Source organism: Bos grunniens, chromosome 1 (assembly GCF_055505025.1).
Source record: "Bos grunniens cultivar Pamir isolate PY7600 chromosome 1, Bosgru_T2T1.0, whole genome shotgun sequence".
Taxonomy (NCBI): Eukaryota; Metazoa; Chordata; class Mammalia; order Artiodactyla; family Bovidae; genus Bos; species Bos grunniens.
The window spans coordinates 69,443,359-69,469,326 of record NC_141165.1 but is presented as its reverse complement, the minus strand read 5'-3'; the positions used below and the strand labels follow the sequence as shown (position 1 = coordinate 69,469,326).

The window sequence follows — 25,968 nt, the reverse complement described above, 5'->3', positions numbered from 1 at the left end:
ATTTTAAATTGCTTGAAAAATATCAATTGCATATTAGCAAGAATTCTTTAGCATGTGCTTTTGATTTCTTCAGCTTACCTCTCAAATTCTCTTGTCTTTGTGCATTCTTGGGCTCCTTTACTAATCACTATTAAGAAATCTTGTGTCAAAACAAACGGCACGCGCTCTCGTTTATAACCAAATTTTTTCTTCTTGTGATCCAAAAAGTGTCCAAAATCTATATGAAACAGCTTCCAAAAATAAGAAATTATGTTAGTTTGACAAATGCAGAAATACAATGTTCCAAATTAGTAAATTTAAGAATGTCAACATATTTAAAAAGAGGAAGCTATTACTTGTCCATCATCTTTAACCATGATATTACTATTGTGACGATCTCCAATTCCCAAAATGAAGGTGGCAACACAATATCCAGCACATGATCGTGTAAACAAATCGATGGCTGCATCATATCTACAAGGAAATAAGCATGCGTTAGTATGGAAGTACAGAATGATCCAGTCCAAACTGGGAAAACATGGGCAGAGTCTCTAGTGAAGTCTGTATTAAAACAATGAAAACAATCACTGACATAGGGGAAGGAAGTAATTATGTTAAAAAATCTGATGAACTTTAGGATTCTGAAGTTATCAAAGGTTTCTAAGAAAAATTCTAAATATTCTCTGACCAAAGCATAATTCTTATAGTGAAAAAATACTTAGTGTGTCATTAAAATAAAATTTTTGAATCATTTTAACAATGAATTGGGAGTAAAATTTTTCATTTTCATTTTTATTAATTTAATGTTAATTTAACATTAACTTCTAAAAAAAGAATAAGCATTAAGAAAAACAGATTTTAGATTCTTGGATTTCACCAAATTATAAACAATTCTGATCATTTAAATGCAGTAACCTCAAACATTTCAAAGGCTGAACACATCTTTTTCCAAAGTAGATACAATTTTTTCTTCTGGTCTAACTCGAAATATATACCACCATTAAAAAATTTATCTATTGAAAACTTAGATTAACATAGAAGAAAAGGATAATAAACTCACATTTCCCCCTTGTTCTTGTCTTTGAGCCACTGATGGAGTGTGTGGCTGTTGAACTGCAGTGCACCTTTCAGGCCTCCTTTACACTGAATCTGCATTATAGTGTGAGAATTTCTCACCACCTCGATAAGTCCCACACAGTCACCGATTGACAGACATCCATAAGGTAACATTCTGAAAAAGGATCAAGATATTTGCAATTAGTTGATGAGATTTTAAAACAGCAAATATCTTTTTTTTTTTTTTAATGTGAAGATCTAATTGGCTTCATTAGGAGATTCATGAATCAAGTGGCATTCCATCTAGCAAATAGAAGGGTGCTCCCCCAAATAGCAAGTATTTTAATGGGCTAATAAAGGAATATTCTATGTGCAAATTTATCAAGTGGGACCCTTACTCCTTTAATCTAGTTTTAATTTTCTTTTATTACAGAATGACAAACATTCCTAAAAAAATCCTCAAATTATCTGCCATCATTTACTGTAACCTTCAACTGTGAAAGCATTTAACTGTACTTAAGAAAAGCATGAAGATCAGTGTGGCAACTCAAAGTTTATAAACATTTATGACTTTAAAAATATGGGTGAACTTAAAGATGTTTAATGGACATATAAATGATACCTTAAGGTATCAGTTCTTAAGTTTTTAGTTTCAGGACTCCTTTGAACTCTTAAAAATCATCAAGGATACAAAAGAGCTTTTATTTATGTGGGTTATATCTACTGACACTAGAAATTAAAATTTAAAAATTTCAATATTTGTTAATTCATCTAAAGTAATATTTATATTTCTTTACATAAAAATACTTTTACAAAAGAAAAACCTTAAAAACCAAAACAAAAAACCCTTAGAAGAGTGATACTGTTTCTCATTTTTTCAAATTTCTTTAATGTCTGGCTTAATAGCACTGAGGTGGCTTCTCATGTATGCGTTTGTATTCAATCTTATGCAAAGTTTTAACTGAAGCATATGAAGAAAATCTGGCTTCACACAGGTATGTAGTTGGAAAAAGGAGTATCGTAGTAGTCTTTTCAGATAATTTTTCTTTTACACTGTTTTAAAACTTGATAAGTGATAGTTTCTCAAGTTGCAGTATGGAAAGTGAAACCGTACCAGTATACTTTTCATACTCTGTAACATGAAGACCCACCCATTTGTTCATCTTGCCTCTGAATGGAACTTTTACCCATACATGACTTAATAATATCCTACATTGGTCATTTGGAAGATATTAGTTCACTCAGATATGGAGGTCTTTCAAATTATGGTACTTTTTTTTATTATATCAACTGAAAAAAAAAATCACAGTTGCTAACATTGTCACTGATCTCATCAGAAAAATCTTTAATTTGGGGGAAGCTCACAGCAGTAGATACAAGGTCCTCAAAACTCTAATTTTTGCTTGAAAGCTCAAATTTGATCCTTGACAACAAATGCTGTCAGTTGTTTTCTCTGAAGAGTCTCATATTGTTCACACTCAAGAAATTGTTCATGTTCAAGAAAATGTCTGCCAATCATCCATGTCTGAATAACCACATTCTATTAGTTGTTCTTTAAGTCAAAATGATGTTCCAGGATAAAAGCAGTTAGTTTAGCTCACAGCTCAAATAACCAACCAATGCTTTTTCCTTGATGTAAGCATACTTTGATGTGAAGCAGAAGTGCTTTAGGGATACTTCCCATTCACCACATAGAATATAAAAAAGGACATGTAGTCTCAAGCACAGAGATGTGAGGATTTACAGAGACAATGAAAAAAGTATCTAATATGCTGTCACATAAGTACTAAAGTATGTTTTTTCTTGTTCTGTTGTTCTCATAGGCTACTTTCCATCTTTCCTTTACTTCTTAAATTCCTAAAAGAGTTTAACTTATTTTCACTTTCTCACTTAATTCCTTGTAGCCTAATTTCTGTGCCTACCATTTTACTGACTCTTCTTAAAACTAACCATGAATCATCAAATCCAAAGGCTTTTTCATAGTCCTTATGTTCTTAAACTCCTGAAGCAACTGATACTGTAAATTGTTTGTAATTCTCTCCCCTCGTCTGGGATCTGTGAATTACTTACTCTGGTCTTCCTACCCTTTTGATCATTTTTCTTCTGTGATCTTTCCTTCTATCTGTTCTGGTAAATACAGGAATTTCTTAAGGTGGTACTCCTGACCATTTTTCCTTATTTTAATTTTATTATTATTATTGAACATGCTCATAGTTACATAATGGGTTACATAATCCAATAAGGATTTTCTAAAGGGTTACATAATCCTATAAGGCTTATTATTAAAAAATTAAACTTTAAATTTACTTAAGTTAAAAGACATAATAACTTTCCAAAGATTCATCTACTTTTCAATAATATAGCTCGCTTAAATTCAGATGCTTTTTTGCACAGTCACTAATTTGCAATTTGACTCAAGATTAAAGAGTTTATAAAGTTTTAGAATTAGGAAATTAATATCAAGAAAGAAACTTTCTTTTAAATTCTTAACTTCTGAATGAAAACTGGGGCCTTTTGTGTCTCATGTCTCCTATGCCCTGTTCCTAAATACAGGTGGCCCTCCACAACTGTGGGTTCTGGATACTTGGCTTCAGCGAACTGCAGATGGAAAATATTTGGGAGAAAATCCAGAAAGTTCCAAAAAGCAGAACTTGAATTTGCTACACACAGGCAACTATTTACACAGCCTTTAATGATACTAGGTATTGTAAGTAATCTAGAACTGACAAAGTATACAGGAGGATGTGCATAGCTTTTATGCAAATACTATGCTATTTTATATAGGGACTTGAGCATCTATGGACTCTGGAATCAGCAGGCGTCCGGGAACCAATCCACAGCAGATACCAAGGGAAGACTGTTAGTGACAGTATGGAGGCAACTGCAGTCTTTACCAGCTTATGAGAGACAGTTCTTCTAACTTAGCTGAATCTCATTAGCCATTCTGAGCCAAGGAAGAAGAGGACAAATGGAAAGTACCTCAGTGTACTCCACTAGTGTTAGTTATTACTCTATACATTTATTTATAGATATATGACTATATTCTTTCTAATTAATATATAGCTTACAATTAATATTTACTAATGGTTTACCTTTTCAGGATAACTTACAACATACATGTCGCCTTACTGGTTACCTACCGAAGATCAAGACCTTGATTTTGCCAGATATTTTCCATAATGCGAATAATCTGAAGGGTTAGCATATCTTGCCGTAAATCTGAAATTCAAATAATATGTACAGCACCACTTAATGCCACAAGCACAAATTTGAGTATCACATCATCACAATGTTTTTAAACAGAAAATATATAGAATTATATTTGCTCTTCAAAATAATCTGTAGAAGCAATAATCTGAGTTTTTAACCCATTTCTAAAGTATCTACATAAACACATCTGTATAACAATGTAGGATAAGTGGGCACGCATTTCACAAAAAAATTAAAATATATAAGTTACTTATTTTTCTGAATCCTTAAATTTGAATATGTTTATATTAAAATATTTGAATTAACAGAATTCAGAGCTGAAAGGTCATTTCCTAATGGAAACCTATCCATGATACATTTCAAATGTATACAGAATATAGGATATAAAAATATATTCCCCCACAGCCTATTCTCCAAATGAATTAGGACCTTCTTTTATGACTCCTTAGCAGACTATATCTACCAGGTTGTAGTTTTGTTTCTGTAGTTATTTGTTCAACGTCTCTCTTTTCCCTGCTAGACTATAAACTCTAAGAAGGCATGGATTCCGTTTTGTGTATTCTTACAACCTCAGGGCCTAGCATGTCAAATATTTATGGAGTGAATGGATATACATTTAAGCAAAATGATTTTCAGGCCTTCTGATTCTAAACCGAATACATCTTTTCATTTCAAGAATTATAAATACATATTCTAAAGGTTATGACATCTGCTTAATATCACATATTTTACCACATGCATATTCCTTAAATGGCTTTCAATAATCTTCATGGTTCATAAATATCCTGTGTATAAAAATATAGCTAAGTTCATGTATCATAAGTCCATTAATACTCTTACCATCCCCATTTTTAAAGATGATCTCATTGTTCTGAAAGAGTAATTCTGACATGATGTCTGGGTTCTCCCAATTCAACCACAGTGGCCTTTTTGCAGAAGACATAATTCGACACTCTTCAAGCCTTTAACAGAGTTGAAAATTTTACTTGGAACCTTAGCTTTGTTATTCTTTATAGTCTCAATTTATTTCAAAATACATACACTATATAGCTTTTTGAACTGTTATAGCAATTTTAAACTTTCTCCTCAGTTTTACGTATGAAATAATTTCTAAGGGCATATAAAGAAAAAATACATAACAAAAAGCTTAAAAACTTCTTCTACATAGAATATGTATTTTCCACAAATATAGGTATATAATCATTAGTTTTACAGATATTACATTCTGTTTCTTATCCAATGATATCACAAATTCTGGCCATAGTAAGTTTTAAATTCTATTGTTAAAGCAGTAAAAACTCATTCTGAATAAATGCAGTTCCGAACTTAAGAAAATATTATTACTCTTGTTTTACAGGGTAGGAAAAGGAAAGAGATGCATATATTATTGAATACAATTATTATGGACATTTTGACTTTTTTCAAGATTTTCTTCAGAGAAAGTATGTGTTTAAATATATCAATAAAACTGCCAATAAAGTTCCTTACCTGAGATTTCCCAGCTGATGAGCAGGGTTTAGAGGAGACAGAAAGCCCTGGAGAGCATCCATGAAATCTGGTCGCCGCATTTGCTCAACTAAAAACTTCATCTGTACCTGATAGATAAGCATAATCATGGTTAGAAATTGACTTGATAAAAGGTAAAACTAACTGCTAGTATCTTTTACGCATTGGAACCTCATCAGTGTGTAATTTTTGAATCCATATCCTGGACTGGCTGCATTCTAACTAGAAGGGTCTCTATAACACTCTATAACACAGAGCAGCACAACTCAGGCAGAGAGGTGAGAGTTACAGTACTGTGTACCTTCCTGTAAGAAGGTCCTGTATCCTGACAGAGGCTATGTTTTGGCTCTAGATCAAAGCACGGTCAACTATGGCTTGTAAGTTAGCCGCTGGTTTTTCTAAGTCACACTGCATTGGAACACAGTCACATCTATTCGTTTTGATAGTTGCTTTTACACTAGAATAGCAGAGTTGAGTAGTTAAAACAGACTGTGTGGCCTGCCAAGTCTAAAATATTTACTATCTGATTTTTAAAGAAAAAGTCTGCAGATCTTTCTTCTAGAGGAAAAACTATGGAGACATCATGTTAGCTTAGCTTAATAGTCTGACTTTTAAGCTTTTCAGAAAACACCACATTCTTTGTTCAGTAAAGAAGGTCTAGGGGATTGCTGGGAAAAGTCTCATGCTACTAAGTTCTAGTACATAGCTGGAAAGAAACATCCTTTTAAAATCACTTTTTTAGTCTACTTTATCACAGCCAACCAATCAATATGAAAACTTCAGTTTAGAAGAATACTTAAAATTACAAATTTAATATCTAATTTCTTTTTTCTTACCTTAGTTACAATATAATAAATTTTATTATTTCAAAGTAGTCTAATTTCCTCTCACTCACAATTCCAGCAGTAGAATCAGTACAATTATTTTCTAATAACCTATATTTGAACTTACATACTACAACTGCAATAAAATCAACTCAGTTACATACTGATATTTAGATTAATACACGAACTTTCTTTTAAAGTTGTTTCTTTTCAAGCAATATTGGTGATGATGTTGAAAAAATTTATTCACTACTACTAATTTACATTGTCCTTTGGGGACTGCCTAATAAACTGGAATGTTCTTTTTTTCATTCACTAGAAGTGAGGAATAATCTCACTTTTTACTGTAGGTTGTGTTAGACTGAAAAATAGATAAGGAGAAGGAAAAGTTATGAGAAACCTTTATATAACTGCAGATGACTTGAATGTGTGAACTATTCACTGTGTGACTGAGTCCACTTTAAACTTAGAAATACAGAAACTAAATTTCTTTTTGCTCATTTTCAGGGTCATTACTAATGGAAAAGAAATGACACAGAGTAAGGAAAAATCAATTTCAACACTTAGGGCTAAACAACAAGGTCCTAATGTATTGCATGGGGAACTATATTCAGTATGTTGTGATAAACCATAATGGAAAAGAATATTAAAAAGGGCTATATAAAAGAGAAAGGAATGTAAAGAGAAAGGAACTAATATTTACTGGGCACCTTCCATGTTCTAGGGACTATGATAGGTACTTTGTATATCTGGTTTAATTCTCACATCAACCCTATGAGGAGTGTATTAGTCCCATTTTATAGATGAGGAAAAACAAATCTCAAGAGACTAATGTGTCTAACATTATATTGCTTGGATCAAAATCTTAAACTGCCTAATTCTAAGGCATATATAATGGGCTCTCAAATAACCCTGCTCTACTGCAATGAAGGAGTCTCAAAAACACACTAAAGAGTCACATACCTTTTGTGTTTCATCCTTCTTCTCTTGTTTGAGAATGTCAGTCAAGTTAATGAGCTTTTCCATAGCCTCAACTTGCCTATTAAGGTGCTTCAGATACATCCCACATGCACGGCAATAGGACTCCAAAAGCAGGCCAAACCTCTGACTAACTGTTTTATTGTGCATCTCAGATCTAGAAGACCAGTGCAAGCCAACGAGAGAGCAAGAGAGGAAGGGAGGGAGGGAAAGAGGCAGAGAGGGAGGGAGAGAGAGAACTTAAATGAGTATATACAGAACCTTCTGTAGGAAAATAAGAAAACCCATTTTCTAAATTCAAAAAATGTTATATAATCATACTAACTAATTATAAAGCCTATCATTTAGGAGCAAAACAATTAAAGAGTTTCAGGTAGTTCCTGAAAATATAAATTTTTAAAAATCTAGAATTTTAGGTTTATTTCAACTACCTTTCATTTACTAGTCTTAGCACAAAATATATAAACATGAAAAAAGGAAATCAGGCAGAAAAATAATAAAACGAACAGGGAGGGAATGAAGAGCTCAGTGAACACTATTTAACTCTTCTTGACATATATGTCCCTTTTCTGTACTATGCTTGAATTTAAGTTATTTTAAACCTAGCTTCCAGATTCAATTTTTGATTTAATATTAAAAAAAAAAAAACATGTTAATTATAAACCTGTTTCTGAATTTATAAAAACGTGCATGGTTTATGACCTCTAACTTTGTGTATTAGATATATCAATTCTGTAAAATATTTTTGTTCTTAATTATCTTATTTTCTAGTAAGGTTTCATCATTATTGTTCTGAATTCCAAGGGAAGATTTTTTTGGGGGGGTGGTTAAGGAATATCTTAACCCACACATACAGTGAAATCAATTGTAACATTAATCTAGACATGGCAAACTTTACTTTTCTTAAAGTAGAATCAAAGTCTTTAAAAATATTTCAGCTCTCATTCCTGTATAAAATTTAGTTTTAATTTTACTGCTTATTTAATGTTAAAGAGAAAAAGCTGAGAAAGTTCATGGTACAATATACTTTCAGTATAGAAAACTCTTCTGGATAAACAAAAACAATAGTAGATAAGTAATACAGAAGTATACATTAATACATGTATACATTATACATTAGAATAAGTGATATTTATATAAAGAATTAAATGGAAAAATAATTTGACTTACTTTAAATGCCAAAAGAAAAAGTGACCGATCCTTTGATTAGTTAACGCTTTTTTGAGTAAAAATCTCACAAGCAGGTTATCCAAATACTGTTCATATTTTAGTACCTATGTCAGTAAAAACATACATAAAAACAAAGCTACATCAATCAGTGTAAGTTTCTTCATTGCTGAATTTAAAGAAAAAAATTTTTAGGAAGAAAATAGATACTCTTGATGATAAAACTGATTTTTACAAAAGTATAAAACCAGCTAATACAGCATTTTTTGCAAATTGCATGGATTTAAAATAAAACATTATTTTTATATTTTACATTATTTTACCTGTACTAGCTGAATTAGGTACTGAGAAAGTTTGTCATCTGTTAAATATTTTTCTAAGCACCGAACAGCAAAACCTCGAACCATAGGATCTGGGTAATTGCAGTCCAGAAGCTCCATAGCCTGTTCAGGCTTGATTGGAGGCCAATCTTTTACCAAGCAGTACATCTGTGTATGAGATAATAAATTATATTTAAAAAGCAAAAATAGTTGTGAATGAACCCTCTAAGACATTGTCTTAATTTCTCACTGTAAAATTAGATAAAAGCCCCCCTGATGAATTCAGTGCTTAAAATGTTTAATTCTAATTAATTTTTTCAGTGAAAGTTACGTAAACGGTATTTTTCTTTACTACACAGATCTTCCTTGACTTACAATGGGCTCATGTCTTGATAAGCTTATCATATGTTGAAAATAGCTCAATGCATTTAGCACATAATCTACTGAACATCATAGCTTAACTCAGACTACCTTAAACATTCTCAGAACACTTATATTAACCCACAGTTGGGCAAAACCATCTAACACAAAGCCTATTTTATTACGGCTGTATGGGTACCGACTAGTCATAAGGATACTGGTTGTTTACCCTCAGGATCACCTGGCTGCCTGAAGCTGTGGCTCACTACTGCTGCCCAGTATCAGGAGAGACTATTTTACCACATATTGCTAACCTGAGGAAAGATCAAAATACAAAATTTGAAATAGTTTCCACTGAATGCATATCACTTTCTCACTACTGTGAAGTCAAAAAATCTTAAGTTGAACTATGGTAAGTTGAGGACCATCTGTATTATCATTATTAATTAATTTAAAACACAGTCTATTTCATCTCTTACACTTATACAGATTTTCTGAGAGAAAACAATTTGAACGACATACCAAATTTGTGCAACAGTTATTCAGTAATTTCAAACATGCATTTACCTGAGCTACTTCATCTCTAGAGTTCCACTTAACAGACAGAAGCAATTTGGGTAGAATTTCGGGGATAGTTACACAATAGTGTCTATGTGGAAAAGACAAAATAAAAAACATTCTTACATGTTATCCAAAAGACCTAAATGTCTAAATTTTCAACTATGCGATCTCTAAGAAGTTCCAAACATTTTTAAAATTTCTTACCATGACTAGCCTTTCTTAAAATCAAAACAAATCTTTGTTTAACACTATAGCTGCACCTATATATATTTAGAGACAGTTATAAATGGCATGGAAGACAAAAGGAAAATCCAAATGGAGGACAACTACTTAGGAAAAATTATAAATTTACAACATTCTTTACATAGTTTCTATTATTAATCATGAACCATGGGAAGAGTTCCCACTTCTACTGTGGTCAGTGGACAAAACTTACATTTAAATGAACTTTCTGCAGAAATGCACTGCAACTTTATTTAAATAAACCAGTGTACACTTACCAAGCTGTAGGGTAATTTCTTCAAACGTAAAAATAGGGCATTACATTGTTACTTTCAGGAAGCATAAGAAAATATGAAAAATGGAAGGAACTCTTAAAAATGGAAAATATCTAGGCCAACTAAATCAGAATTAAATGGGTCTAAAACTACAGGTACTTTTTGGGGGGGTGGATCTTAAATTTTATTTGAAAACAAAACCAAAAAACCAAATCTAAGAAAAGGTCATGTTACGGATTTAGAATTTTAAAAAAGCCTTTAATCTGTAAGTTTAGTACCAATGCACCATGATTTTCTAGAAATACTGATCTACATCCATAATTTAAAAAAGGATAAAGCTTATAATAAAAAAAGTATTAATTATGCTTTATTTACTCTAATAGGTAATGGCAGAAACATGGCAAGATCAAGCCAAAGTCAGTTCTTTCTTGTGAAATAGAAGAAACAGAGACTCTATCTTAACACTTACCTGTGGCTCCACAGAAAATCTTTCTCTTGCTCAGTGATTTCAGATAGAGGATCTCGTGTACAAATTGCTCGGAGCTGTTCTTTATCATTTTCTCTTAATTCATTGTCTCTAGCTAGTCTGTTACTCTGTAAAATAAAGTAATATCTTATATAATTTTCTTTGTCATATTTCCTAACCCTCTCCCTCGATTTATGAGTGATCTGCAAAAAAGGATTAACTTTCAATAAACTTTACATTGATTATTAACTGTTGAAAAAGTTTATTCTCATTATAAGACTTTATTTTCAGGGATAGGGGAGAACTAGTTTAAATTCTTTCATAACCCTTGCCTAAATATATCCTTATAATCACCGCAAGGCTTTCCAATTTCAAAAGTAAAAATAAGGGGAAAACAAGAAAAACAAACAAACACACACAACAACCCACTTTAAAATACTGCACGCTGAATTTTGGAAACTAAAATGAAAATACCATAACTTTTGGTGTAATTCCAAGATTCCAAGTAATGTATTTATTCCCTTTAAACACAAATATATAAGCCACATAATGAATAACTATGAACACATTAATATATGATGAAAAACACATGCCATTTAGGATGGATTATACTTATTCCTAATGGCTAAAGATGAAAGCAGACATCCATGATACTTGGTTTTTATTTAAGAAGTCAAAGTGTCAGTCACTCAGTTGTGTCTGACTCTTTGGATCCTGTGGACTGTAGCCTTCCAGGCTCATCTGTCCACAGAATTCCCCAGGCAAGAATACTGGAGTAGGTAGCCATTTGTTTCTCCAGGGAACCTTCCTGACTCAGGGATTAAACCCAGGTCTTGTCTCCTGCACTGCAGGCAGATTCTTTTATCATTTGAGCCACCAGGGGAGCCCCTGGTTTTTATATATTTAAATACTGTTAATTTATCCAACAGCATAACAAAATATTACTGACACATATTCGCTCAACAAATGTTTACTACATGGATTGTGTAATTTGGTCCTATTCTTACTGCCTGGCTCAGAAAATAGTAAAACACCCTGTATTAACAGAGACTCTATTATAGTGGAAAATTAAATGAACAAATAAAGCTATTGGAGAGTCAACATAGACAGATGCTGTGAGTGATGTGACAGAGAAGCATGGGGTGGTTACTTTAGACTGAGTGTTCAGAAATGGCCTCTAAGAACATATTAATTTGTTATCCAAATGCCAAGAAAGAACCATCCACACTAAGACCAGGGAAAGATTACCGCAGAAGAAGGAAAGAGTCAAAGTGCCCCATGGACAGAAAGAGTTTGGTGAAGATCAGTGCATCTGAAGTCCAGTAGATGAGGGAGAGGACTGAAAGGAGGTCATAGTCACAGCATGTAAAATTTGCAGGTCAGGGTAAAAGGTTTGGATTTTACTTTTAGTGAAAGTTATTTATAGGATAAATACTGTTATTAATACTTGATTTATCTTTTATAATTTTATTATTCTGGCTGTTCTGGGACAAGTGGGAGACCAGGTAGGAAGCTACTGTAATAGTCTAGGTAAAAGAATAAATACTTAACCTTCAACTCATCAGAAAAAGAAGTCATTAACATTAATCATTTGGGTTCCAATGGACTCTTAGTTCTTTTACTTTTGTTTTTAAAATAAAATAATTTAGAGAAGAATAAAATATGGTAAACACAATTTAATAGACATCTTAATAAGAATTTAAACATAGTAAAACCAAATTTATAATCCAAAACGGGCAACATATGTTCAATGCAACAAACTTGCTAATCAACTGTCCTGTGTGAGCCTGAAACATATCCATCTTGTGAATACTGATTCCAGATTTCAAATACATATCTCCTAAGTTCTAGCTTATCATTACTTTTGGTTTTTCTTCTCATACTTGCATTTTCAAAATACAATACTTTTGAAAACTTTGATGACTCATAATTTTGTTGAAGAGAGGATAACCACCTTCTTTGCTTTTTAAGTGCAAAACATTTCTATTTTTTATACTTATAGATATCAGTCAGAATAATCAATCCAAGGAGTTAAAACTTTTCTACATTACTTTTTTCCTTCCAGTTATTTTTATACACAACTGTCTGTAGCATTTAGCTACTTACAAAGTAAATTTTGGTGCACAACATCATAAAAGTTAAAAAGCATACTGGAAAAGATGTGGTGTCCAGGTTTTTTTTATTTAAAAAATTTTTTTTGTGGTCCAGGTTCTTACTAAGACATATCGTGTGATAAAGTCATTCCTGCAGAATGACTAACTTGTGTTAGTCATTTTTTGTCCTTGGAGATACACTGTTCACTCACTGTCTCTTGAGTTTGAGAAAATTCATCTAGGATAGTGTCATCTGATGTTTCACTGAATATGATCAATTTTAACATCATCATTTAAGTCTGGAGTAGTGGTTCTCAACTGGGGTGATTTTGTCCCATCTACCTCCCAGGAACCATTGATAGTGTTGGGACACATAACATTTATGATTGTTACAAGCTGTGGTGGTGATATTACTGACATCTAGTGTGTAGAGGCCAGGGATGCTACTAAACATCCTGTAATGAACAGGACAGTCCCTACAGCAAAGCAATTTTTGACCCCAAATGTCATCAGTGTTAAGGCTGAGAAACTTTGCTTTAAAGCACTATTATCCATTTCTTTGCATTCACACTCTGATTTAATACTTGTGAAATATTTTTCTCTGTCAAGTTTTCTTCTCTTTGTCACTGTGAGTGGAAAGGGAAAAATTCTAAATTATTAACAGTGTTCAATGAAAGCCTAAAAACTAACAAAACAAAAAACTACAAAGATGGTGCTTGCAGACTTCTTTATACATCTGGAAAGATGATGGAAAACATTGAGCATTGCAATAAGACTGAAGGATGATGTAAAAGTGATGATTCACCTCACTATTGTATCATCCTTCTAGTTATTCTATTCTATATTCTTCTATATTTCCATATTATTTTAGCATAGTTGGAATTAATTAATGAATAATGATTAAATAGTAAAATATCTTAAGATACAAGAAAACTAAGAATCCCATTGTTGTATCTTAGATTTATGAAAGTTTTCAATAGATACAATGGTAATTGAAAGATAGAATCAGTTTTATTCTATTACAAAAATAAAGAGTTTTTCTTTGAAATAAAAAAAAAATTCTCTAGGAAGAAAATGTCATAAAATATCAATCCTTAAAAAACTTAGAACTGCTAAAAAAGGAAACTCAAAAGCTAAAATGGGCTGTGGCAAACTGAGTTCACTGACATATGAATAAAATAGGAAATAAATGAGCTTTCAAGTATGTGACCTAATTCTGTAATTCAGTTAATTTTTAGGTATAACTAATGGGATAGAGTTATGGACATTTTATAGAAATGCTTAATTTCAAAATTAAGGAATCAAGCTTATTATCCTGTTTATCTAAGTTAGAATGGTTAAGAGTAAAAGACTTAATATTTATTTAACAGTGATACTGGATAACTTAAACTCCTTAAACCTTTTCTTTTCTGGTAAAATAAGAGTTAAAATAGCACCTACCCTCATTGAGACTACTTTTAAGATTAAATGAGGTAATATGTGAAAAGTAATTGGAATGGCATTTAGTACATATTAAGCACTTAATACATGTTAAATATATTCAAGGAATTAAACGTACAAAGTAGTGGTTACATTTTTCAAGCAAGAGAATCCCTTTTTTAATGTCAAAAAAGCTAATTGTACTTTTAGTAAATGACAGAATTCAGAAATGACTTTAAATTAATTTCTACTTAACAAAACATTTTGTACATAGCTTTGAAAGTACATAGCCAGGAAGATTACTATCACTATTATTATTATTCCATTTACAAAAATTTGATAAACTCCTTACTGAGAACACAACTATTAATAATAAAGTTAAACTAATAAAGTTTCTAAGTGTAGGATTCCAGACTGCCTCTGGGTGCACTATTACTGGGGGCAGGCATGTTTCAGGACCCACATTCATTGAATGGTCTATCTATAATCTTTAGGCCAAAGAAAAAGGTGACAAATTAGGAACCTGGGAAAAGAGACAGCAAAGAACAAAAATATTCTCTCAGTACTGACACTTTTGCCTTGAAAAATAAGGGAGAGTTTATGATCCTTGAACCCAGTTACATTCTGGTTCTAAAACTACAGCCAAGATCAGACAAACAGATCAATATTTAAACTCCATTTTATATATACTGTTTTCTAGCAGAGACTATGTTGTTATTATTGTTGTTTAGCTGCTAAGCCATGTCCAACTCCTTTGCAGCCCCATGGACTATAGCCCACCAGGCTCCTTTATCCATGGGATTTCCTAGGCAAGAAAACTGGAGTGAATTGCCATCTCCTTCTCCAGGGATCTTTCCAACCCAGAGATCGAACTTGCATCTCCTGCACTGGCATTTGAGTGCTTTACTACTGAGCAACCAGGGAAGTCCGGTATAGACTATTGTGATATGCTATTTCCTCTGCTTCTAGGCCCAGTTAACAACACACATACACCTTGGTTTCAAGTTCAAAGTTACTATCCCAGAGAGGTCTCTCCTGCGCCCAAGGTACACTATCCTTTCTCCCCAAACAGTTCGTTATTCTTGACACACTATTATTTCCTTTATGGCACTCAGCATAATTTGTAATCTTATATTTCTGCTTTTACCAGTCTCAGGCCTATTTTAACCAGCACACTGTATAAACAGTAGAGGTCTCTTTAGGTCACAAGTTTATTACCTGGTACCTACTGTGTCAAGGTCAAGTAGAAATGGAAACAATACATGGAAGAAATGTACAAGAAAGATCTTAATGAACCAGATAACTACAATGGTGTGATCTGTCACCCACAGCCAGACATTCTGGAGTGTGAAGTCAAGTGGACCTTATGAAGCACTGCGGTCAATAAAACTAGTGGATGGGATGGCCTTACAAATAGCTGTGAAAAGAAGAGAAGCAAAAGGCAAAGGAAAAAAGGAAAGATACACCCATTTGAATGCAGAGTTCCAAAGAATAGTAAGGAGAGATAAGAAAGCTTTCCTCAGTGATCAGTGCAAAGAAATAGAGGAAAACAACAGAATAGGAAAGATTAGAGATCTCTTCAAGAAAATTAGAGATACCAAGAGAACATGTCATGCAAAGATGGGCACAATAAAGGACAGCAATGGTAGGGACCTAAAAGAAGCAGAAGGAATACTAAGAAGAGGTGGCAAGAATACACAGAAGAACTATACATAAAAGATCTTCACAACCCACATAATCATGATGGTGTGATCACTCACCTAGAGCCAGACATCCTGGAATGTGAAGTAAGTGGGCCTTAGGAAGCATCACTACAAACAAAGCTAGTGGAGGTGATGGAATTCCAGTTGAGCTTTTTCAAATCCTGAAAGATGATGCTGTGAAAGTGCTGCACTCAATTTGCCAGCAAATTTGGAAAACTCAGCAGTGGCCACAAGACTGGAAAAGGTCAGTTTTCATTCCAACCCCAAAGAAAGGCAATGCCAAAGAATGCTCAAACTACCAAACAATTGCACTCATCTCACACGCTAGTAAAGTAATGCTCAAGATTCTCCAAGCCAGGCTTCAACAGTACATGAACTGTGAACTTCCAGATGTTCAAGCTGGATTTAGAAAAGGCAGAGGAACCAGAGATCAAATTGCCAACATCTGTTGGATCATCGAAAAAGCAATAGAGTTCCAGAAAAACATCTACTTCTGCTTTATTGACTATGCCAAAGCCGCTGACTGTGTGGATCACAACAAACTGTGGAAAATTCTTCAAGAGATGGGAATACCAGACCACCTGACCTGCCTCTTGAGAAATCTGTATGCAGGTCAGGAAGCAACAGTTAGAACTGGACATGGAACAACAGACTGGTTCCAAATAGGGAAAGGAGTACGTCAAGGCTGTATATTGTCACCCTGTTTATTTAACTTATATGCAGAGTACATCATGAGAAACACTGGGCTGGATGAAGCACAAGCTGGAATCAAGATTGCTGGGAGAAATATCAATAACCTCAGATATGCAGATGACACCACCCTTATGGCAGAAAGTGAAGAAGAACTAAAGAGCCTCTTGATAAAAGTGAAAGAGGAGAGTGAAAAAGTGGGCTTAAAGCTCAACATTCAGAAAACTAAGATGATGGCATCTGGTCCCATCACTTCATGGCAAATAGATGGGGCAACAATGCAAACAGTGACAGACATTATTTTTGGGGGCTCCAAAATCACTGCAGATGGTGACTGCAGCCATGAAACTAAGATGCTTGCTCCTTGGAAGAAAAGTTATGACAAACTTAAGACAGTGTGTTGAAAAGTGGAGACATCACTCTGCTGACAAAGTTCCGTCTAGTCAAGGCTATAGTCTTCCTAGTGGTCATGTACGGTTGTGAGAGCTGGACCGTAAAGAAGGCAGAGCACCAAAGAATTATGCCTTCAAACTGTTGTGCTGGAAAAGATCCTGAGAGTCCCTTGGACAGTAATGTGATCAAACCAGTCAATCTTAAGGAAATCAACCCTGAAAACTCATTGGAAGGACTGATGCTGAAGATAAAGCCCTAGCATTTTGGTCACCTGATGTGAAGATACGACTAATTGGAAAAATCCCTGATGATGGGAAAGATTGAGGGCAGAAGGAGAAGAGGGCATCAGAGGATAGGATGGCTGGATAGCATCATCGATGCAAGGGACTTGAACTTGGGCAAGCTTCAGGAGAAGGTGAGGGACAGGGAGACCTGGCATGCTGCAGTCTATGCAGTCACAAAGAATCGGACATGGTTGGGTGACTGAACAACAACCTACTGTATAGTAAATATATATGTGTAGTCAGTATTAAATAAAATATTTGTTAAACGAGGCAGGCTAAACTAAGAAGCAGACTGCAGAAAAAATATTAGCATACAGGATTGTATTCTATTGCAATACTGTTCTAGAGCCTGTAATACTGATGCCAGTGTAACTAAAACACATGAAACCTTTTCCGTTCAAAGAGTAAAAGTAGGTATACAAATGCACTGATTATGACTGATATTTAAGGAAAACTCTGTGATTTGCCTTACCAGTCCTGCATGGGAATAACTAAATCCTGCTTCACGGGATACAGACCAATTGGCATGCTCTTCAATCACTGACATATCTGGAAACTTTACCACACTGCTGAACCAGTCAAACTCCAACTCTAAACATGGAGTTTCCTAAGAAATGGAACAAAAGTTATTATACATATTATACTTGACTATCACACACATAAAAAAGAAAAAAAATCTAATTTATGATAATAAAAAGCTTACTTTATTTGGATTTGATCCAGTAACACCAATAGGATTCAGCAAATCTTCTAGTCCATGAGGTACTGGCCAAAGATTCAAAGCCATTTTTCCAGATACTAGAGTATCTGTGTAATCAAACAAGTTTATATTTCCCCAGGCCAATGGACAGTGTTCCTTAAGAAACAGAAAAATGTTCACTATTCTGTAGATTAAATTATAAAACACATTTCAAAATACTTTTCTTTGCCAGAAAGGAGAATTCAACAACTGCCTTTTAAATTGTATCTATAACAAGTCACATTAATTTTCTTCCAAGTGTAGTTTCATTTTCCCCATTTGAAAGTACACATATTTTTAAAATTATAAATGGGAAATATGAATCAAAGCAAGCAAGACATATTTACGTGTAGTCACTGTGCACATTAAAAGTTTTATCAGTATGAACTGAGGACATATTCATCATAAAATAAATTCTGGAAGCTCTACTAAGTTATTCTTTAAATCAATATATTCTTTTTAAATGTTTGATTTATTAATTTTTAAGTAAGGGAAAAAATATCCATTTCTTGAAAAATTCAATCAGCAGTATATTCAGGGGTTTTTAGGAGTGAATATTACCATTCTTTCTGATACTTTACCTCTTTAGCACCCTTTCGGCCTTTAACAGAACAAATGGAAAGGCAAAGTCGAGCAGCACGAGGAAGATCAGGAATGTATATATCGTAATTCAGCCATTCATTCCACCTAAGAACAATTTTAAAGAAAAAAAGAATTTACCAAAAAAGACTTTATCCAGACTATATAAATGATTCCTACAAATCACTAAAAGAAAGATAAATCAAAGGAAAACCAGCTCAGAGACTGACTGGAACAGAAACTTTAGAAGATCAAATCTAAATGGCTAATAGACATGAAAGAGTAGTCAGTATCATCTGTCATCCAGAAAATGCAAAAATAAAAAGATAACACTATAAAAGAGAATGGCTAAAACGATAAAGACTGATGATACTAAGGGGTGGTAAGGATGTGCATTAACAGGAAATCTCATACATGCTAGGGGAGGTGTAATTTGTACAACCAATTTGGAAACCATAATCTACTAAAACTGATCCATAACTTGGCTCCATTTCTAGGTATAAAACCACACAAATGTATGCAATCCTGAACAGAATGCTAACAGAATTATATATAGTATCTCCAAACTTCAAAAAAAATCCAAATGTCTAACAGTAAATAGATAAATGGTAGTATGGTCATATAATGGCATACTGTATATCAATGGAAATGAACACTAGTTATTTACAATATAACATAATATTGACTGTAAGAAGCCAGGAACAAAAGAATATCAACTCCTTGAGTCCATTTATATAAAATTTAGAAACAACCAAAACTAACAGCATTACAACAGTTACCTCTGGGGAGGAGAGAAGATTAATGGATTGGGAAGGAGTTGAGGAGGGGTTTTTGGAATGCGGGTAAATGTTCTAATTCTTGACCAGCATAGTGGTTATATAGGTATTCATGTTGTGATAATTCACTGAACTAACTATACAATCATGATTTGTATAATTTTATGCATTTGTGCTATACTTTGGTAAAAATGAAAAACAAATTCACTTATAGAAAATGGAAATAGAAAAAGGAAACTAAAAAGTAAAAAGCTAAAAACTAAAAAACAGAAAGATAAAATTAATTTCCTATTATGATTAAAATTATATTTAATTACTCTTATGTATGATATAGTTTCACTCAGAAGAGCCCATTAATTTAAATAAGTCAGTAGATAAATAAAATAAAAGATACATAAGGAGAAAGTATTTAAATTTCAGAGTACTTCACAGGAAGTAATAAAACTTGACATAATGAGAGGGAAAAAGTTACTACAAAAAGTGATATAAATTATTCAAATTTTCATAAGTTCCCTTTAACTTATTGGTTGTTACATGTGAAATTATGTCTATATTTGGTATACATACTTATAAAGAACCAAATACAATAAGTAGTTCTTTTTTTTTTTAATTAAAAAACAGTAATGGCTAAAAATATGAATTCAGAAGTCAGACTGGAGTAAAATCTTGTTTCTACTATTTTACTAAATGTGTAACCCTTGCTTTGTCTGTTTTCTCATCTGTGAAGTGGGACTAATAACAGCACCAACTCTCATACAGCTGTTGTAAAAATTAAATGAGATAACATAAAGAAATTAGAACAGTAATTAGTCCATATTTACACAGAGAAGACTTACATTTAAAATGGGGAAACTGAGCTAGAAGGAAATCTAAAGGGAAAGCAAACAACAAATGCAGGGAAAAGAAATACTGTAAGCTTTGTTAAGTTCATAGTAATTCAAGAAAAATTAGATGGTGTATCTCAAACATACCTAGTGCTTTTTACGACACTGAAACCTTCTGAATTGCTCATAATTAATGAAAAATTTTCTGCACACTTTTTAAGAGAGCTGTCTTATTAATGTATTATAGTTGTTCAGTACTGTGCTAACCAACTAAAGCATATTCTTTTCTTCTTCTAAAGTCCACACAAACACGCACCACCCAATTAAGTTCTTTAGTTTTAAGCAATTGTTTTATATATATATATATATTCCAAATTTATTCTGATTTTGGGAGATAACTGGTAACATTTATATGGAAATCATAAAGTATCTAATTTATTTAGCATATAGAAAGCACAAATTTGGAAAAATCATTTAATCTCAGTAAGAATTTTTAAGATTCTATCTTTCTAATAACTTCATATATTTTTATCTCTGATTTTTAAGTACAGAAAAGCTCCACAATTTACTTAAGTCTTTATACTACTTCCATAGGGATTTTACCTTATAGATATTCTTAAAGAAAAGATAATAAAACAGAAATCCTTTCTAAATAGCTACTTTAATATATTAAATTTTGACATTTTGATCTTATATCATTAAATAAATTTACCTTTTACTTTTCTAAAGTCTGTTTATTTTTGTTACTTGAAAGAATTAAGATAAATCTATCTAACAATATTTTGGGGTCTTTCCTTGGGCTTATTGAACCCCTTAGGTTGTTGGTTTTATAGTTTTCACCAAAATTTAGAAATTTCTGGCTATTATTTCCTCAAATACTGTTTTTATGCTCCTTGCAAAAGCACCCACTTAACCTGTGACAGATATGCTGTACGAATGGGAAACAAACTTTTGTTGGTCTAACAAAAATTTTAGAAGATTCTGAATTTGTTTATTGCCACAGCGTAACTTCTAACCTGCTTTCTGACCTACAATGGTTCAGGCAGGATGGCAATTATATTCCTTCTTCCTGGTAGAGAAGGCTACCATCTCTCTGAACTCTACCTATGGTCTAGGAGGGTGGCACCTCTAGCAATGACAAGACCAGAACTTTTCCCTGACTTTTCTAGAACTCAGTCTGAACTCATTATGAAACTTACTTCTGAAAGATCCATTAGTTAGCTCTACTGCTAGTCTAAAAAGTCTACTTTAACATTTAAAGCCAATTTGAGTTATCTTAAAATACTACTATATTCAGGAATAAACTTTTATTCCCCAATGATTCTATAAACAAAGGCAAAGAAACGGCAAGATGGAAAGTTGCTGAATTATACTACCGTTTTTATTTCTTCATTTTATCTAGGCGGTAATCATTTTTAAACATTTCCAATAACTCCTCCTCCCACTAAGAAATTGGTTTGTTCCCCAAAATTCTTTACTTGAATGTGATAAACATGTATTCTTGGGAGTGTTGTAAAGGAAACTGCCTCAGAGTAGTATAGCTCTGAAGTTATTTGCCAACTCTCACTTCTTAATGGAAATGGAGTTTAAAAAGGAATAAAATGCAAGGTTTTTAGACCTACTGTAAGGAATCATCAGCACAAAACTATAACCACATTCTGTTTTCTCCTCGACACAACGAAAGAGAATCAGAAAAACTGTTCCAGTAACATTTTAGAGAATATAAATAAAGTGATCCCGAATGAAGACACTTATTTGATGGAATGTCCTTATGTTCTATATTAAATGTCTTGGAATTATATATGACTTGCATAAAACTAATAATGTAAAATATGCTACTTCTATTTATTATACTGTTAAACACTAATATGACTTTTGAAAATATAAATTCATATACTTCCTTACCTGGGATTGGAACAAGGTACTCTTTGAGTGTTCACATTATCACATAAGGGTTCTCCTCCATGGTAGATACCTGTTCGAACATAAATCTAAGGGGAAAAAAAGTTATGTGTATACACATACATATACGCATACACATACTAGACAAGACCAATACTAAACATTATCAAAACAACTTAACTGATATGAATGAGAAAATCAACTAAAAGTTTTTGTTCAGATGTAGCTTTTCTGATCTCTTTTTCTTCCCATATATAGTAAATTAATAAATGATGTACATTTTTCACCAATATGTTGCTGTCTTCAACGCAGGCCCACAATCCCTTTTTAAGCCAGTTATGTAATTCAGTTTTACAAATTTCAGAACGATAAATTGGTACATATACTAAATATTACTTAGTACTCTTAGCAGTTAGAGCAGCACTTCATAGAGAAGTTATTAATATTTTTACAACAAAACATATGGATATTTACACTAAGTGGGATGAAGATTATAAAAAACCTTGCTTCAGACTAGGTCAGGTTTTCCTGCCAAATGAATTCTATAAAAGTTTGGTTTTAAGAGCTTAGAATTACAGATATTAGAATTATTAGAATTACAGAAAAGGACTACAAACTAAGGTAGATGTTTTCTAGCCAACTGAAAACGTACTGCAGGTCAACAGATTATGATATAGTTCAATAAAAAAGATTTATATAAAATAATTTATATCAATTATAAACAGCAACACTTGACCTTACCTTGTCAATGTCTCGAATATTTACATTCACATAGGTTGCACAAAGAATTTTTATTCTGAGTGCACTATTTATAACCCAAAGGGATTTTGTAGATGTTTCTCCATTCATATATGGCGTAGCTGTGGAGATGCGTCTGGAATATGATGGCATTGTAAAACAGTCCATTGGCAGTTGAGAATAGAGGCTTTCTTTAGCCATCAGCATCAAATTGGGCATCCTCCCAAGCATTATACAGCTTCTTATATACTGTAAGAGATTAAGGTGGGAGGGGAGAAGCCATTTCTTGTAAGGTTTCATTTTAAAAGCCAAATGCAAAGAGTATTATGAGATAATTTACATACTAATCTGCAAAGGTGATTAAACAAATCAAACATTATAGATTTTTTTTTTTAGCAGTTGCTATATTTATAACATTTAAAACACTAACATTTGGGAGTCAGGTTACAGCGCAGATAAGCCAAGCACCTCCTGGCATATAAATTGTATAAAAGAAAAGAAAAACCAAGGTCAGCTTTTGAGACTATAGTTCTACCTTCAACTGGAAAAAAAAAAAAAAAAGAAAGAAGAAAGAATTAAAAATAAGGATCAGGACATACTCATTATGAAAACACTGTACTTGTTAAAGGAAAAAGCAACATATTTAGAAAGTCTGTGTCATTCAATGTATTAAGTCATACTGATGTAAAATCCAAGAGCTGCTGCCCACTTGTTCTTTCGTCCCAACATTTCTTGAGAAACATTTCTTAAAAAAAAATCACACACACACACACACACACACAAAGAAAGGAGACTAATAATTATGAAATATGTTTTAAAAAATATTAAAATGCATTGGTTTGAACTTTAAAATGATAATCAGGATACAGATTTTTAATATAAATGCTACTGTATACCCCTAATCACTCAATAGGTGAAGAATTGGCCTGCCAATGCAGGAGACACAGGTTCGATCCCCAGGTTTGGAAGATCCCCTGGAGAAGGAAATGAAAACTCGCTCCAGTATTCCTGCCTGGGAAATTCCATGGACAGAGGAGCCTGGGGGCGTTACAGTCCATGGGGTCACACAGAGTTGGACACAACTGAGCGACTAAGCACATATACACATAGCACTACTGTACACATATTACAAAAATCTACCTCCTTACCCATAAGCCCTAGTAGAATGTAAGCAAACTAAAAGCCAAAACCATGTCTTACTAGGTACTGTAAATCAGTACTTGACATATGCTTGGTACAAATATGGTTGCTTCTTATAGGTACTTATTTAATGAATAGAAAAATAGAGTAGAGAAGTATTAACAGTGCATCTTAATTAACTGTAGATCATGGATTTTGAAATATTTAATTCCTTCTAGTGCCACTGTTTGGAAAGGGATAAAAATCATTCAGTTCAGTTCAGTTCAGTTCAGTCACTCAGTCGTGTCCGACTCTTTGCAACCCCATGAATCGCAGCACGCCAGGCCTCCCTGTCCATCACCAACTCCCAGAGTTCATTCGGACTCACGTCCGTAGAGTCAATTTGGGTGTTAATATAACTGCCAATTTTTTTTTTTTGACAAAGAACATTTACTTTATTGCTAACACCGCGTATTCAAATACAACAAGCCCTTTTTTGAAAAGTATGGCACATGAAAAGCCTTTTGGGCAAGTTTCATGTTATTTAAAATTTCTATTGGCTATAAAAGTATTTCCACTATAGAACTGGGGGTATCCAGAAAAAGCACATAATGCATTTTTTGTAAAACACCTGAAACATTATTATATCTTACCTCATGGCACAATTAAATCGTCATCAAATGTTTGTATCTGAATAATGACATAACTATTGTTACAACTGTAAACTGTTACTCAGCTTACCCATATACATGTAGTCAGGTCCCCAAATATTAATCATATAAAATCTAAAAGAATAGCACTGGTCCTCTCAAATTCATCAGTCTCTCAAACTAAATATAGTGTAAAAAAATAAACTTATTAATGCTATTTACTAATACTAATTATTTAGTTTTGGGAATTCCCTGGCAGTCTAGTAATTAGGACTTGGCGTTTTCACTGCCAAAACCAGAGCTCAATTCCTGGTCAAGGAACTAAGATTCTGGAAGCCAAGTAGTGTGGCCAAAAAAAATTAAATTTTCAAAAACTGCATCCTAAATACAGGTACCAGTTCCCAATGTTATTACCTTTTAAACTTAAAATTAATATCTTTAAAACTTGTTACTCACCTTATACTGACTCAGAGGATATTTTTCTAGGAAGTATTCATCACATCCACACACTTTTAAAATATACTTGCCCTGATATTCTAAAACACAGAGTTTTAGTTGTTCAGATGATAGCAACATACTTCGAGTTTTTTTCCTGATTGCTTCAGCAATTACTTGTTCTGGCACACAGTCATGGTTGATTTTCAGAGTATATTTCTGTTTGTCATTATTTGGAGAAACTATTACCCAAATCACCACTATTATTTGCCCTAAAATAGAAAAATAACATTAAATGAAATCACCACATATATTTCATTTTTCAAGAGACAAGTTTCAAAAAGTATGCAGTACCATTACTTTAACCACAAAGAGAAATGACTTATGCTGCTGCTAAGTTGCTTCAGTCGTGTCCGACTCTGTGCGACCCCAGAGACGGCAGCCCACCAGGCTCCCCCGTCCCTGGGATTCTCCAGGCAAGAACACTGGAGTGGGTTGCCATTTCCTTCTCCAATGCATGAAAGTGAAAAGTGAAAGTGAAGTCGCTCAGTCGTGTCCGACTCTTAGCGACCCCAAGGACTGTGGCCCACCAGGGTCCTCCGTCCATGGGATTTTACAGGCAAGAGTACTGGAGTGGGGTGCCACTGCCTTCTCCGGAAATGACTTATAATCAACCATAATTAAATACAGGTAAATGTCA

General features: G+C 33.2%; 1 protein-coding gene across 5 annotated transcripts in view; it reads right to left on the bottom strand.

The window, feature by feature from the left end:
* PIK3CA (phosphatidylinositol-4,5-bisphosphate 3-kinase catalytic subunit alpha) overlaps window positions 1-25,968 on the bottom strand; it is a 92,836-nt gene that overhangs the window by 9,176 nt on the left and 57,692 nt on the right. For 4 of the 5 annotated variants that reach the window (XM_086395087.1, XM_086395102.1, XM_086395113.1 and 1 more), the window contains 17 exons: window positions 25,290-25,540; window positions 23,068-23,313; window positions 22,330-22,415; window positions 18,827-18,932; window positions 18,210-18,362; window positions 17,979-18,113; window positions 10,928-11,052; window positions 9,968-10,049; window positions 9,044-9,208; window positions 8,724-8,827; window positions 7,539-7,710; window positions 5,734-5,840; window positions 5,086-5,207; window positions 4,176-4,254; window positions 1,040-1,210; window positions 336-453; window positions 79-230 (listed from right to left, as the gene is read on the bottom strand). In XM_086395087.1, the coding sequence (XP_086251213.1) occupies window positions 79-230; window positions 336-453; window positions 1,040-1,210; window positions 4,176-4,254; window positions 5,086-5,207; window positions 5,734-5,840; window positions 7,539-7,710; window positions 8,724-8,827; window positions 9,044-9,208; window positions 9,968-10,049; window positions 10,928-11,052; window positions 17,979-18,113; window positions 18,210-18,362; window positions 18,827-18,932; window positions 22,330-22,415; window positions 23,068-23,313; window positions 25,290-25,540 (2,374 nt within the window). Of the gene's footprint in view, window positions 1-78; window positions 231-335; window positions 454-1,034; window positions 1,211-4,175; window positions 4,255-5,085; window positions 5,208-5,733; window positions 5,841-7,538; window positions 7,711-8,723; window positions 8,828-9,043; window positions 9,209-9,967; window positions 10,050-10,927; window positions 11,053-17,978; window positions 18,114-18,209; window positions 18,363-18,826; window positions 18,933-22,329; window positions 22,416-23,067; window positions 23,314-25,289; window positions 25,541-25,968 lie in introns of those variants that run through there. The other variant, XM_086395124.1, reaches the window with a different exon arrangement.